This window comes from Coturnix japonica, chromosome Z, assembly GCF_054131305.1.
Source record: "Coturnix japonica strain WE chromosome Z, WE-NBRP24, whole genome shotgun sequence".
NCBI classification, from domain to species: Eukaryota; Metazoa; Chordata; class Aves; order Galliformes; family Phasianidae; genus Coturnix; species Coturnix japonica.
The window spans coordinates 43,631,279-43,644,477 of record NC_140702.1 but is presented as its reverse complement, the minus strand read 5'-3'; the positions used below and the strand labels follow the sequence as shown (position 1 = coordinate 43,644,477).

At 37.5% G+C, this 13,199-nt stretch overlaps 1 protein-coding gene across 4 annotated transcripts in view; it reads right to left on the bottom strand.

Annotated features, from left to right (window-relative positions):
• Window positions 1–13,199, bottom strand: part of TTC39B (tetratricopeptide repeat domain 39B) — a 66,612-nt gene that overhangs the window by 28,117 nt on the left and 25,296 nt on the right. For 2 of the 4 annotated variants that reach the window (XR_014939087.1, XM_085527948.1), the window contains exon 1: window positions 6,890–7,179. The exons of 1 other annotated variant lie outside the window; for it this stretch is intronic. Coding sequence is in view for 2 of the 3 variants with exons in the window: in XM_085527948.1 (XP_085384074.1) it covers window positions 6,890–7,041 (152 nt within the window). In the remaining variant the exon portion in view is untranslated. Of the gene's footprint in view, window positions 1–6,889; window positions 7,192–13,199 lie in introns of those variants that run through there. One more of the 4 variants, XM_015849005.3, reaches the window with a different exon arrangement.

Here is a 13,199-nt window from a genome sequence, read left to right as displayed (position 1 = left end):
ACTAAATATAAGCGAAGCAATGTGAGTGTATTTTAGTGTATTTAAATTCTGAATACGTGAACAAAATAGTCCAAATTAAAGGATTTATATCACTAGCAGAGAAACACACATGTTTTTACATAACTTCTTTAAATATCTTCAATGGCATATTCTCCAAATAACAGTGATAAGAAATAAAAGAGACCCATTTAGAGCAACTGAAAACTTTGCAAAACACTCAGTTTTGTTAGCTAGTTCCACAAGCAGCACCTGCAAACAGAGAGCGATGCAGAATTAATCGCTACCTCTCTCGGTTTCTGTTACAAGAGAAAGGGTAAGAGTTAGTAACCAAGCATCACTACCACTGTGTGTTTGAAGGCTTCTGTGTTCACATTTGACTTTGCTACTTTTAGGAAACTAATTTCACAGAGCATGTTCTGGATTAACAAATGGAATATATAATCTATCTTTCTGGGATAAAATCAGTTTGATTTGAAGGAGTTCTTCATAGAAAAACAAACAAAATATTTTAAGGAATTAAAAAAAAAAAACAACTAACAAAAAACATTAAATTTCCTCTTGTTGCTTCATTCTGTTTTTGTGCAGGTTTTTTTAAGTAAACAAAGTTGAGATTTAGCATTATGGCTAGAATAAGCCTTCATTCTCTCTCTTCTAATACATATCTACTGTTAGAACAATAATCCTCAGAATGTACATAAGGCAGTGTTAGTAACCAAAAGTATCAAAATCATTTAATGCTTGTTAAGTCTCCCTTTGCACCGCCATCCCTCCCCTCATAAGGTTAATTTAAAATGGAGCTGCACTGGTAATGACAACTAGCTCAAAATGCAGGCAAAAAAAAGTTGCTGCTCTGGTATTAAAATTATTCAAGCCATTAATAAGTTTAGTAGAAATAATTATCTGTCCACACCTGGCTTGGTGTAAAATCACTCCTGGAGGGCAGTTATTTGAGACTTCCAAGCACCAAGTGGAACATACTGTTGCCTTTGTATCTGTCTAAGATATAGTCAACCATACTGCAACAGCTTAACTGTTACCCCAGTAAACTCGAGCCTTCCAAGTTTCAGTGGGGTGGAATCCACTGTCTTCCTGGAAGATCTTCTCCCAGTCAAGACCAAAAGCTGTATACAAGTACAGCATTCTCTGTCAGTTTACAAAGAAATCATTGAATTGTCATTCCCTATTCACATCATGTGAATATCGAATAACCCCAGAGTTCAACTCTAGGGCTAGTCCTATTAAGCTTCTTTTCAATCAATGATCTGGATACAGGATTTGAACACATTCCTAGCAAGTTTGCTGATGACACTAAACTGAGAGGTGCTACTGACTCTCTTGAGAGATGAGAAGCCTCACAAAGGACTCTGGAGCAATGGGCATTCAACCACTGGGCAATCAATGGCATAAAATTCACAAAGGGTATTTCTGCTGCACTTTGGACAGTAATTACAAGACACGGGCATAGGCTGTGAAACAACTGGCTGGAAAGCAGCTCAGCGGAGAAGGATATGGGTGCCAGTGACACTAGGCTGAGTACGGGCCAGCAGTGTGCCCTGGCAGCCAAGAGAGTAAACCTCATTTTGGGGTGCACTAGACACAGCACAGCCAGATGGTCAAAAGCAGTGATTATCCTGCTACATTTGATGTTGGCGCAACCTCACCTTAGATACAGTGCACAGTTCTGGGCTCTACCACATAAAAGGATGTTCAGATACTTGCAAGTGAGAAGGTCACCAAAGCTAGTACCAGGGCAGGAAGGCATGCTCAGTGAGGGGAGGCTGAGCACACTCAGGTGGCAGAGCCTAGAGAAGAAGAAGCCAGAAACCTCACTGTGCAGTAACTTCTCATTAGCCCTGAAGAGGTTAGGAAGTTGAGCTGGATTATCTCTGAGGGCTGCTTTAAACCGAACTATACTACATCTTTACGTGATAAAACATTCTTCACGACCTTTTTGCTTACCTTACTATTTAGCAAGGATCCAAAACACTTAAAATGGCATTACCACATCACTACTATTTTATCTCAAATGACCCTGACACTGAATTACTGAAGCAGGAAAGATTTCTGTCCCTGGCATCATTTCTGCTGCATTTTTAATTCAGAGTACTGACTCAAAACAACAGTGACTTATAGGTCTGCATTGGGCCTTTTTATATCTGCAGCTAGGAACTGTAAAGATTTCCCATTAGAGACTGGATTTGTTTTCACATTAACATACATCTGTGCGTAACCATCACACCCAAGCAAGCATACAGATAACTCAGCTACTGGTTCTGCAACTTGTAAATCTCTCTTCAGATACACAACACATACCCCAGGCCCCACTCAAGGATGAAGGAGTTGTGTTAAGTACTCCCCAGACCACTTTCAAGAATTTACCAGCAGTTCTGGCTGACCATCAAGATCCCAGTTGACTGCAGGTTGATGACTTTCACATCTGTTTACAAGAAAGGTCAGAAGGATGATTCAGGGAACTGCAGGCCTGTCAGCCTGACCTCAGTACCAGGGAAGTCATGCAGCAGATCATCCTGAGTACCATCACAGCACAGAATGTGGTACAGGACAACTAAGTGAACTGACCCAGTCAGCATGAGTTTATGAAATGCATGGCTAACCTGATGTCCTCCTACAACAGGATGACCCATTTAACAGACAATGAGAAGGCTCTGTCTGCAGTTTCCCTGCACAAAACATTTTATACTCTTTCCCACAGCCTTCTCCTGGAGAAAATGGCTGCTGCTTGCTGGTCCAGACGTGCTGTTCACTGGTTGAAACTGGTTGGATGTCTGGGTCCAAAAGGTCGTTGGGTATAGACTTAAATCCAGCTGACCAGCAGTCACAAGTGTTTCCCAGGGCTCAGAACTGGGGTCAGATCTTTTTTCCCAGTATCTCTTTCAACAATACTGGTGAAGGGATTGTGTGTCTTTTCAGTAAACTTACAGGTAATACCACGTAGTGCCGGAGTGCTGATCTGTCTGTGGATAGGAAGGCACTGCACAGATAACTGACGTCAGTTCATACAATTTGTTATTTTAGAAAAATCATATTAGGTACACTTCCACTTCTTTCTCCTTCCAGACTTTACTGGACACTATAATTAAATTAATATTCCATAAAAGAAGCACACCACATTGCTCTTACCCAAGTATGAGTTCATGTTTTACTTGATTTCTGGAGACAGTAAATAGTTATCTGTCCACAATATTAAACTAGTAACAGCAAAAGAAAGAAATGCCACACTTAGAAAGAATTCAGCTGGTTTGCACTTTCACTCCCAACGCTATTTCATTATGAGCTAGTTTGTCTGTTATTTCTAAGTCTAAAACTATGAACTACACAGCTCCTGCAGTGTTGCAATACCAAGACAGTTTGCCTCTATTAGCACTTACATGATCAAGCAATATCACAGGTAGTATATTTTAAAAGTTAAATTACTTCTTCCCCCGCATCTTACAGCGGAAGCAGAAATGTTGATACAGAGAGAACAGAAACACTAGCTAGCTGTTACTATGAATTTGTATATATAATCAGGAGAAAGCGTCAAAATGTCCCTTTTCAAAAGAAACAGTTGCAAAAAAGAAAAAAGATGAAACTATCAGAAAGAAAAACATTAAGAAGGACTGAAGTGTCCACGTGAGAAATGAAGTAGTTGCTCCTAGTGAGAAATCAGGAATTATTAAAATATGCATGAAAATAAGGACTTATGCTTTTGTCTTAACATCAGAATTGCCAGAAGTGGTTTTTTGTTTGTTTGTTTGTTTTTGTTTGTTTGTTTTGGTTTTGGTTTTTAATGTTTTTTGTTCCCCACCCCTCACACCCCTGTTTTTAAGAATCAAATCTTGACTTCTATTTTAAAACTCATCATTGCTGCTGCTGAATGTTTGCCCTTTCGTCTCCACTGCAAAAAGGGGCTGGTGAACTTAACAAGCATTTTGCTAACTACTACCTCTGCAATTGTCTGAAGGTGATTGTGTAACACTTCTGCTCTCAATATCTGTGCCTGGGTGTTTTAAGAGCACACGGCAATGTCTCCTCAACCTGCTAACCACAGTAGACTCTTATGCCAGTAAATTATATGGATCATTACTTTCAAAGCTTCTGTAAAAAAAAATGTGCTGTGCAGCTTTTCTGTACTTCTTTCAGGTTGTTTCATTCAGTGTAGCTCTCCTGAAACAATATTTAAAACCCCTGTCAAGTCCAACGAAATTGAACAGAATTAAACTGCAAAAACAGAAATAGGGAGGTAAAAGAGATCCAGAACCACATTTTTGCAAGAAAATTGGCATTTTTACTCACTTGTATCATTTAGATACTGGAAAATTCAAACAAGTAAGACCTTTTGCTATGTAAAGAAACTACAGAAAGGTTTTATTAAAGCTCTGATCTCATCAGACATACATGATCTAACAAAGATGACAGATGGTAGCTAGAAAAAGCTTTATTCCTAACGGATCAGAAGTCAGGAAGAAATGTTGGCACTCCATGAGGGGTGTCTGGCCTCCACTCCTGATTTAAAATAGTAAGTTTTATGAAGTTCAGGAAGACTAAAATTAGATACACACTACAGGAGACACGGGCTTTATTATAGAAAGTACTACTGCTCATATCAGCTGAAATATTTCTGATACAGTCTCATGAATGCAGGCTGTTCAAAAATTCAAATACAACAAACATTATTAAAAAAAAAAAAAAAAAAAAAACAAAAACAAAAAAAACACAAGCACATTCCTTCTTAAAAAGTCTCATCAGACACCCAGTTTTAGATACCAGACCACCGCCTGTCAGTCAGGAGATTATTAGTGTATTTTTGCTTCACATTCTTTAGACAAGTCTTATTAGTGCTCTTGAGCTTTGCAGTATGAATGGAGTTGTGTTGGTTCTAGCTATAAAGAAATCCAGTGCCTACAGTAACACTTCATGAGAACCAAGTAATGAAATGCAAAGAAGCAACTGAAAGATTTTGCTTCCAAATACTTGCTCTAATTTATATCCATGACTTCATGGGGTAGTGGAGGCAGATAAAAGAAGTTTCCCAATGGCATTTCACATCAGAAATGTATTTATTTATCTGCATATATATTATTAATGCAGTACCTTCTTAGCACATGAAAACATCCAATTGCTTTGTTCTCACATGTGCTGCACAGATGCAACAAAATGACAAGTACAAAGCAAGAAAACTGAGGTAAAGTTCATCTACCAAAGTCCCAAATGGCACAGAAAGTAAAGGGTCAATACTAAACTCTTCTTACTGGGTGACCAGCATCTGTCATTGCCAACATCACGGTGCATCCCTCTGAAGCTCAAAAAGAAAAGCTACAGTGGTGACTAAAAAAATAAAATAAAAATCACCTTTATCTGCTCTTACCAACTCTTCAATAGCAATTGGTACTGCACATGCACAGTAAATAAATTCACATTTTCCATAATGAATCAGCCATATTTTGAGAAAAATCACTAGTGTGATTGTGATAAGCCTATTCAAGCAAATTTAGTATGACTTTAATGCAACCTTGCAAAACATAAGTAGCCCTAAACTCAGCCAGCAAAAAAAAATTAGATATTGAGAACTTTAAAGTGATTGGTTTGGGAAGTGAAGGGGTGGGGTGGGGGGAGAGGGGAAGAAAAACACAAAGCAGTGTTTGGCTGCATGTAAAAAAAGTAAGAATTTGTTTTACACTGTTCTGTTGGACACTAGCAGAAATGCACACTATTATAAAATGTTGTGATCAAATTTACTAACAAAACACAGTAATTCAACAACACAGATGTACATTTTAACATGTGACCTTTGCAGATAAACTCGGAATTTACTATGTTTGAATACAGTCTAATACCTTACAAGACATATACCAGTTGAGGTCAATACAAGATACAGTGAGCAGAAAAGCAAACATCTGAATGTGCTAGAGAACAATACAGTCAAAATTAAATACACAGCATGTATGTATAGCTACAGAGCTTAAAAAAGTAAAAAAACAATTTGTTCAGTATTTCTGATATGGTGTAGGACATAAGAAAAGAAAATCTTTTCAAAAAGATGCTCTTGAAAAGTGCTAGCATATATAAGTAATAATAACTGTTTACTGACAGATTTGCACAAAATGAACTAAAAAGTCCACTTATCTCGGTACTGAAAAGATAAGAAATAAATCACCCAGCAAGTAGGACACCAGACCAGGCCAGATGTTTATGGGACTCGCACTGCGTCACACAAATACTGGCTCAGATCCAAGCAGACAACTAGGACAGGGTGGTCCTACTAACAGGACCGTTCTAACCTAACTTCAAAACAATTTATCAGAATTCGTCAAACAGTAAAATTACAGCCATTGCTGGAGATTTTACATTACTAAAATCTATTAAAAAGAACCACTGCATTAAAGTGCTTAAAGAGCACAGAACTGCATTCCATTAAATAAATTATTTAAGTTAAAAATTATGCTAACTCAAATGCTTAATCAGCACCACCGACCAAGAAAAGACACAATCTGCAAGTGCAGAAAATGACTACAAGACTTACCATGCCCTTCAGCTGCCACATCTTAAAGAACAGCATCCCAAAATACACACCTTGCGGTGTTCTACAATCTACAGCATCCTCGCTGATTAAGCACTGACATCAGCAGAGAAGCTGCTGCTTGCCAGAAGCATTGTTCACCACTGCAAAGTGCAGAGGAGAAACAATTATTTCTCAAATCCATACTGAACATAATATAATCTTTTTCTCTCTTCTCCAAGGAACTCAATCTAAACTAGAGGTTTGTTTTTGTTTTTTTTTTTAATGTTCAGCACACCTGCCAAAGTAGATTTCCAGAGAGAAAATCACATGTATCTGGTTATCACAATTACATTTTCAGTAACTATCAGGCAGAAATAATGTACTTACAGGGCTAATTTGGTTAACTTCAGGTAAGTAAATACAGTCCTTATGCAGAAATAAGTGCTTCTCCTTTCACTGTCCTTTTTCCACCACACATCAAAAAGACAGGAAACAAAAAAAAAACAACATGCAGATAAAACTGTTTTACTCCTCAGCATCCGTGAGGTTCCATTAATGAGTTAAATCAAAGAGAATAAAAGGATAAAAGTTCACAAGCCAGCAGCTGGCGTCTGAGACACTCTCCATAGCTGGATTTAAAAGAAATGTCAGAGTGGCAGCAGCTACAGTCAATGCTGGAAGCTGATGCCTCTGCGGGAAGAGGATGCTGGGAGATTTTCCCAATCTGTGCTGCAGCCTAATTCTAATCCATCACTCCTTAACTGCAAGGAGAAAATGGAGACAGGAGGGACGCAAAGTGATTTATATTTAAAGACAGAAAGGGAGTTGCCTCAGCGTTCGCTGAATAATTATATCATCTTTTCTTTTAAGTCAGACAGAAAAAGAGAGGTGTACTAATGCAAATGCAGTAAAAATAGAACAAACGTGCAGGAGTTGGGAGCAAACAGCCCTCTGAGGAGAATTAACTGGCTTAGGCTGGATTTTTGTTATTTCATAGTCCTCACACAAATCAACAATTTCGTTTATCCTTTGGCATGCTTTTCCCTAGAAATTCTACTAAAATCCCATGACTGAAATAAAATAACAGCTCAGAGAGACAGCTGCTATAAAAAAATAAGTTATCTTCGGGAATATGAGTAGCAACAGGACAAAGCAGGATTCATAAGCAAGCAGGAATAATTTCATCCCTTTAGTGTCTCCACTCCAGACGAGAAAGTAAGCTCAGCAAATGGGAGCTATGCAGTAGAAAGTTAAACCATGCTTCCCTCCTAATCGCATCCCCCCCCCCCCCCTCTTGCTACCCTCCTCCTCCCCTCTTCTCCCCCGCCTTTCGCCACCTATTGTTACCTTTTAAAAAGGTTCTTTAAAGCTATACCGTGGGAGCTAAGGAGATCTATTCACAGCTGTGACTGCTGTGAGGAACTGAGCTTTGTTCACCAAAACTCCTCAGGGAAAGCCATTTGAACAGTACAGTAAACAGTAGCTTTGCATTCACTGACATTTGTCAGTACAGGTGGGTATTAAGCAATATGTCAAACGTATCTATTTTAAAATCTCACTTTTCAAAACATGTGAGAATGTACTTTGGATCAAACAAATACTGGGAAGCAAACACATGCATCACACTAGGGAAGAGTTGAGTATGTATTTTCAGTTGCATCCCGAAAACCTGTAGGAAACCAGGGGCTGCGATCAGATAAGACAAACCAGACAATATAAAGGATTTTATTAATATGTGCAAGTAATAATTAATTGTTCACTCAACCAGAGGAAAAAAAAAAAGAAAAAAAGTAAAAATAACACGAATTTTGGCTCAGCGAAGTGTATGCAATGAATACCATTCTCAAGAAGTAGCCATGAAGAAAAAGGAATTATACTGTTAATACCTACCACTCTGACACTGACTTCCAAGCCAGCAATGGCTAAGTGTACAGGCTTTTTTTCCCAAACAAGTGATTCCAACACAGCTTCTCAGTACTTTCCCTAGCTCACCATCAAATTAATGATTGTCCCATAAAACACCCAAAAGGAACACAGCATGCCATTGCCTACCTAACCCATCCACAGCACAGCACTTCATAAGTTAAAACTATGACTCAGCAGCTAAGTGTCCCCACCCAAATGCAATTCTGTCCCCAGCCCAATTTCACATCTCTGCTGTTCTAGAAACTTTGCAATACTTTTTCATTTGTTCGTTTCTGGTGCCTTTCTTTTTCTCCCCTTTTTAAGAAGACAATGACATGTAGGATTGCATATTTCAGAGTCATCAGGCTATATCAATATTTGTCCTGAAGACATCAACTCAGACATGTTGCATGATTGGCAACAGGTGTAGTTGCAACACATACAGAATAATTAGCAATAATGCAATTATTGCACACTCAAAACTCCTCAAACTTAAATGAGTTACATTCGGCTTCTGTCTTGACTTCTGCTGTTGCAAATATTTAGACTAACAATACGAAGTAGATAGTGTATCATACTTGCGCAACTCTGAAAACGTTATTAGATCCCACCCCCCACCCCCTCAAAAAAAACCATCTTTACATATTCATTCCTTCCTTTGGCCTTGAGGACAAAATAAAAGAGCATAAAACGTGGATCACGAATAGTTATCAGCTACTTCTCACTGCTTTACAACAATGTAGAGAAAAACACTGCTATCACACTTTCTTGGCTCCCTGAATTCAAATCTGAATTTAGAGACATTTCCTCAGCTTTTCAGCCTCCTTAACTGACAAAACACAGACACATGTGCAGGTATAACCAAAATCTTAACTACACTTCTGAGATTACAAGGATAACCTGCTCTAACTTCCTTAAACACTTCTGGCCCTTAATCTATCACCCCAGTAATACCACACAGAGCTGCTTTGGTAGGATCAAGGATTAACTGAATCCAGCTTTGGGTAGGAAAAGGAAATGCAAAAGGAATGATAATACAACAGTAATATGTGGACACTTCCACTGGGATCAGTAAGGATAGAAAATTCTAAGAAATCCATTCCTCACCAAAACTCACTGGTCTGTTTTTCTGTAGAATTCTAGCTTCCATATTTCTTCTGTTTCATTGTTCAGTTACATTTACAGGAGATCACGCTATTTCTCCAGTTCTCCCATCAATGGCACAATGCATGATCTAGTGACAGAATTTTCTACACAAAGAGAGCAACATGAAGACTGCCTTCAGCGAACTGATTACAGCATTCAGGCAGCCTACTATGTTCCTCCCCAAAGACATCCTCTATAAAATAAATCCGGGCCATAATATTGTTACTCTTAATGTTCTTATTCACTTAAATAAGCCTCTGATAAAAAAGTGCTAATTTAACATGCTTTCTTGCCCTTACCTTAGAGAAAAACACTGCACAGCCATGAGACTACTGGAAAGTTGATAACTTTATGTTAACTTATTCCTGTCACATAATGATGACATTTTAAGGAAAAATTAAATAACCTGGAGAAAAATCAAAATAATTAAAATTTCATACAAGTTTCTAACAGATGGAGAACTTCAGAGGAGAAAATGCATACAAAAAAATATAAATGACAATTTATGAATAATCTGGGGGCAAGTTTAAATAGCAGAAATATAGCAGAAACTATATTTAATAGCTTTCATACCACAAAATTCAGATACAGATGAAGTATTTAGCAAGAATTAAAAGAAAAAGTTACAAATCTGTTGTATTTATGTATGTTTTTGAAACTATAGAGCCTTTGCAGCTAATAAAGTTAATTTACCTTATAAAATAGACTTGCACAATGCTTGAAGCAAGTAGACACTTGAATGGAAGTACAGCAAAATATTTGGTAAATAGCAGCTTACCACCACAAAACTTAATTACTGGCAGAGGTTTGAAATTTAAAAACAGAAAGATCCATTTGTTTTGTGTTACTCAGTCATTCCGCAAAAGGAGATGTCAGTAAAAATTAGTTCTGAATTAACAAAAGCACAGAATGGAAGACTTAGTTTCATGTTTATCCTACCGAACCTCCTTCCGAGGTTGAACATGCTCTACCAAAAATCCTAGCCAAGACCTAGAAAACTCAGTAGCTAAATTCAGCAGCAAAGATACTATGTCACATGCCACTACTCCTTCTAGGCAAAATGGCAGAATGACTGTTAGTAGCCTTACTTTCACTCCAGTCAATTAAGAAATCCATTTACACTTTATGATCCATTAATATTTCTATAAAATAGTAGGGTTGCTGAATATACCCACAGTAGCTAACACAAGTAAAAGATCACAAAAAGAGTCTAGATAAAGAGTCTAATCCATTTAGACAATCAGAGCAAAGACTGATTTCCTCCTGGACTCAACCACAGATACAGCAGCCAGCAATGGAGATTTAGAGAAGGATTTCACCCTCTTAAGATAAATCATTGTCCTTTCAACATTTAACTTCATACAACCTATCCATAGTTCAGCAATAATAACAATTTTAACAGTGGACAAAGAAAGTTAAAAAGAAGATAATGAAACTAAATTATTTGCTAGTATTTACTGAATCAATATACAGACCAGTGGTACTTTATAAATATTTTATTAAAAGAATTACAGGCTGGCATATAAAATACTGTGATGAGTTGGGTCCCACTCACTCTTTTAGAATTCTCTAAAATAACAAACTGGTCTTGAATAAACTCTTTCCTAATAAGTGAACATAGAAGATTTTATATCTACAGTATTATATACTGAAAAACATTTTAGTTAAATTTTAGTAAGAATCACCTGTGTACAGTCAAAGGGCAGTAAGCCACTCAAACAAATGCCAGATACATTGTCACAGACTGGTAACAATTTAACTTTCTTATCTGATTAGAAGAGATTGAAACATTGATACATTGGAAAATTCTAAGGGGAACTTTATCAACAGCAAAATCATAAACAAGATACAGCTCCCCAAAAGGCTGAGCCTCTAGTAATTCATTGTTTCAATGCAGTAGCATTTTCAGGTTTTTATTACTGTTCTAGTAACAGAAAGAATTACCACTAATTCTAGACAGATTAAGGTAAGAATAACCTGTTTGGCACTAGATTTGGGTCACTCATCAACATCATCTGAACACTAAAACCAAGGAATTCCAAGGAAAAGAATATTAAAGAGTTCCACAAAAAGTCCCAGAACAGAAAAGTCTCAAGGCTTTTTGAAATTCTGTAGAGGCTCTGCATAATAGCTGTATATTTTGAAGAACTTGAGAAGGGAGAGAGTCTAGTTGAGAGATAAATCCTGGACAGGCATAGAAGAGTATACATTATTTCTACGTAATGCCCACAACTGAATAGTAGCTAATTATCTACGCACACTAATTATGCCAACTGCCTGATCACACTCTTAATCTCTTAACCTACTGACCAGTGTCAATCAAGTAAATTTTACAGAACAGTAACAGATCTAAAAGATAATATAAGTCAACATCTAATTAGTGCAGAAATACATGAAATAGGGTACAGCACAATACTTGCATTGACCTGTTGAAAAATGAAACTGTACATTGACCATCCAGGAGTAAAGGAGATGCATCTGAGGGAAGGAGAGGTAAATAGGTCACGAGGACATGTACAGGGAAAGCTTGAGTCATCTGGCAGGGGAAGGTGTAAGTTCCTAAGACAGTAATCGCTATGACATGAGGCTCAGTTCACTGCTCATGGCCTATTCCTCTGTCACCTACAGTAAACACACGCGAACCAGAAGAAAGTTCTAACAGAAATACCTGAAACTTACTGTAGCTTCAGCAGAATGTTTAACTGTAAAAAGAAGTTGCCACTGTAAATCACTGATGCTTTTCAGGATCCTGCAGAACTTTAACAGATAGGCAACTTCCTTTTCTTTCCTTTTATCCAGGATAGCTAAAAACTTAAGGGCCTTTAATAATGTTGACTAACCAAAAGCCTTCAACAACTTCCCCACTACCTGTGAATATCTAATTACAGTTACTCAAAGACAGTAGTAATGTGTAAAACTATAAATTCTGTTGGATTTGAAAAGCCCACTACTTCCTTAATTTCAGAGAATTAATAGGAAAGCACAACCCTCTTACTGCAAAAGCATTATTTAAACAGCTGGCTGTTTAGGAGAGGCACTGCCAAGTACACCTGAGCAGCATTCCTGAGTTTGAACACAGTACATTTTAGTAGGTATCTTCTTGACAGCTACAAAAAGTGAGGTCTTTACTGGTTCAGTAGCTTGCCAGAGTATGACAAAGGTTAATCCCTAAATTATTTCATGGCTAAAGCTGCTATCTCATATTGGTTCTACTCAACCAACCAAAGAAATAGAAGACACACTCCATGAAGAATGTTCAGCACACAACGCACATCTCATGACAAGTCAGCATGCGAGGCTCCCAAAAGGATGACATACACTGCCCTTTCCATCTAAGGCAGTTTTTTTTAGTACTGCCTATTTTAACAGCATATGCAACCACCAGGCATAATTTCAGAGACTGTTTAAATGCCATTCTTGTCCATACTATGTAACTAAACTTTTTCTGATGTAGCTGTTCTGCAAGCTTAAATAGTTCTTGAGAAATGAAGTTAAACTTATGCATTATTTTCTACATAAAATACTGAAGTAATCAGAAAAGAAAAAAAAAAAATATAGAAAAATGAGTAAGAGCTCACTGAATGCAGTTAGTCACATCACACATTCTCCTAATCCTGAAAAACAGAATTTGTTGCACAGCTGCCCA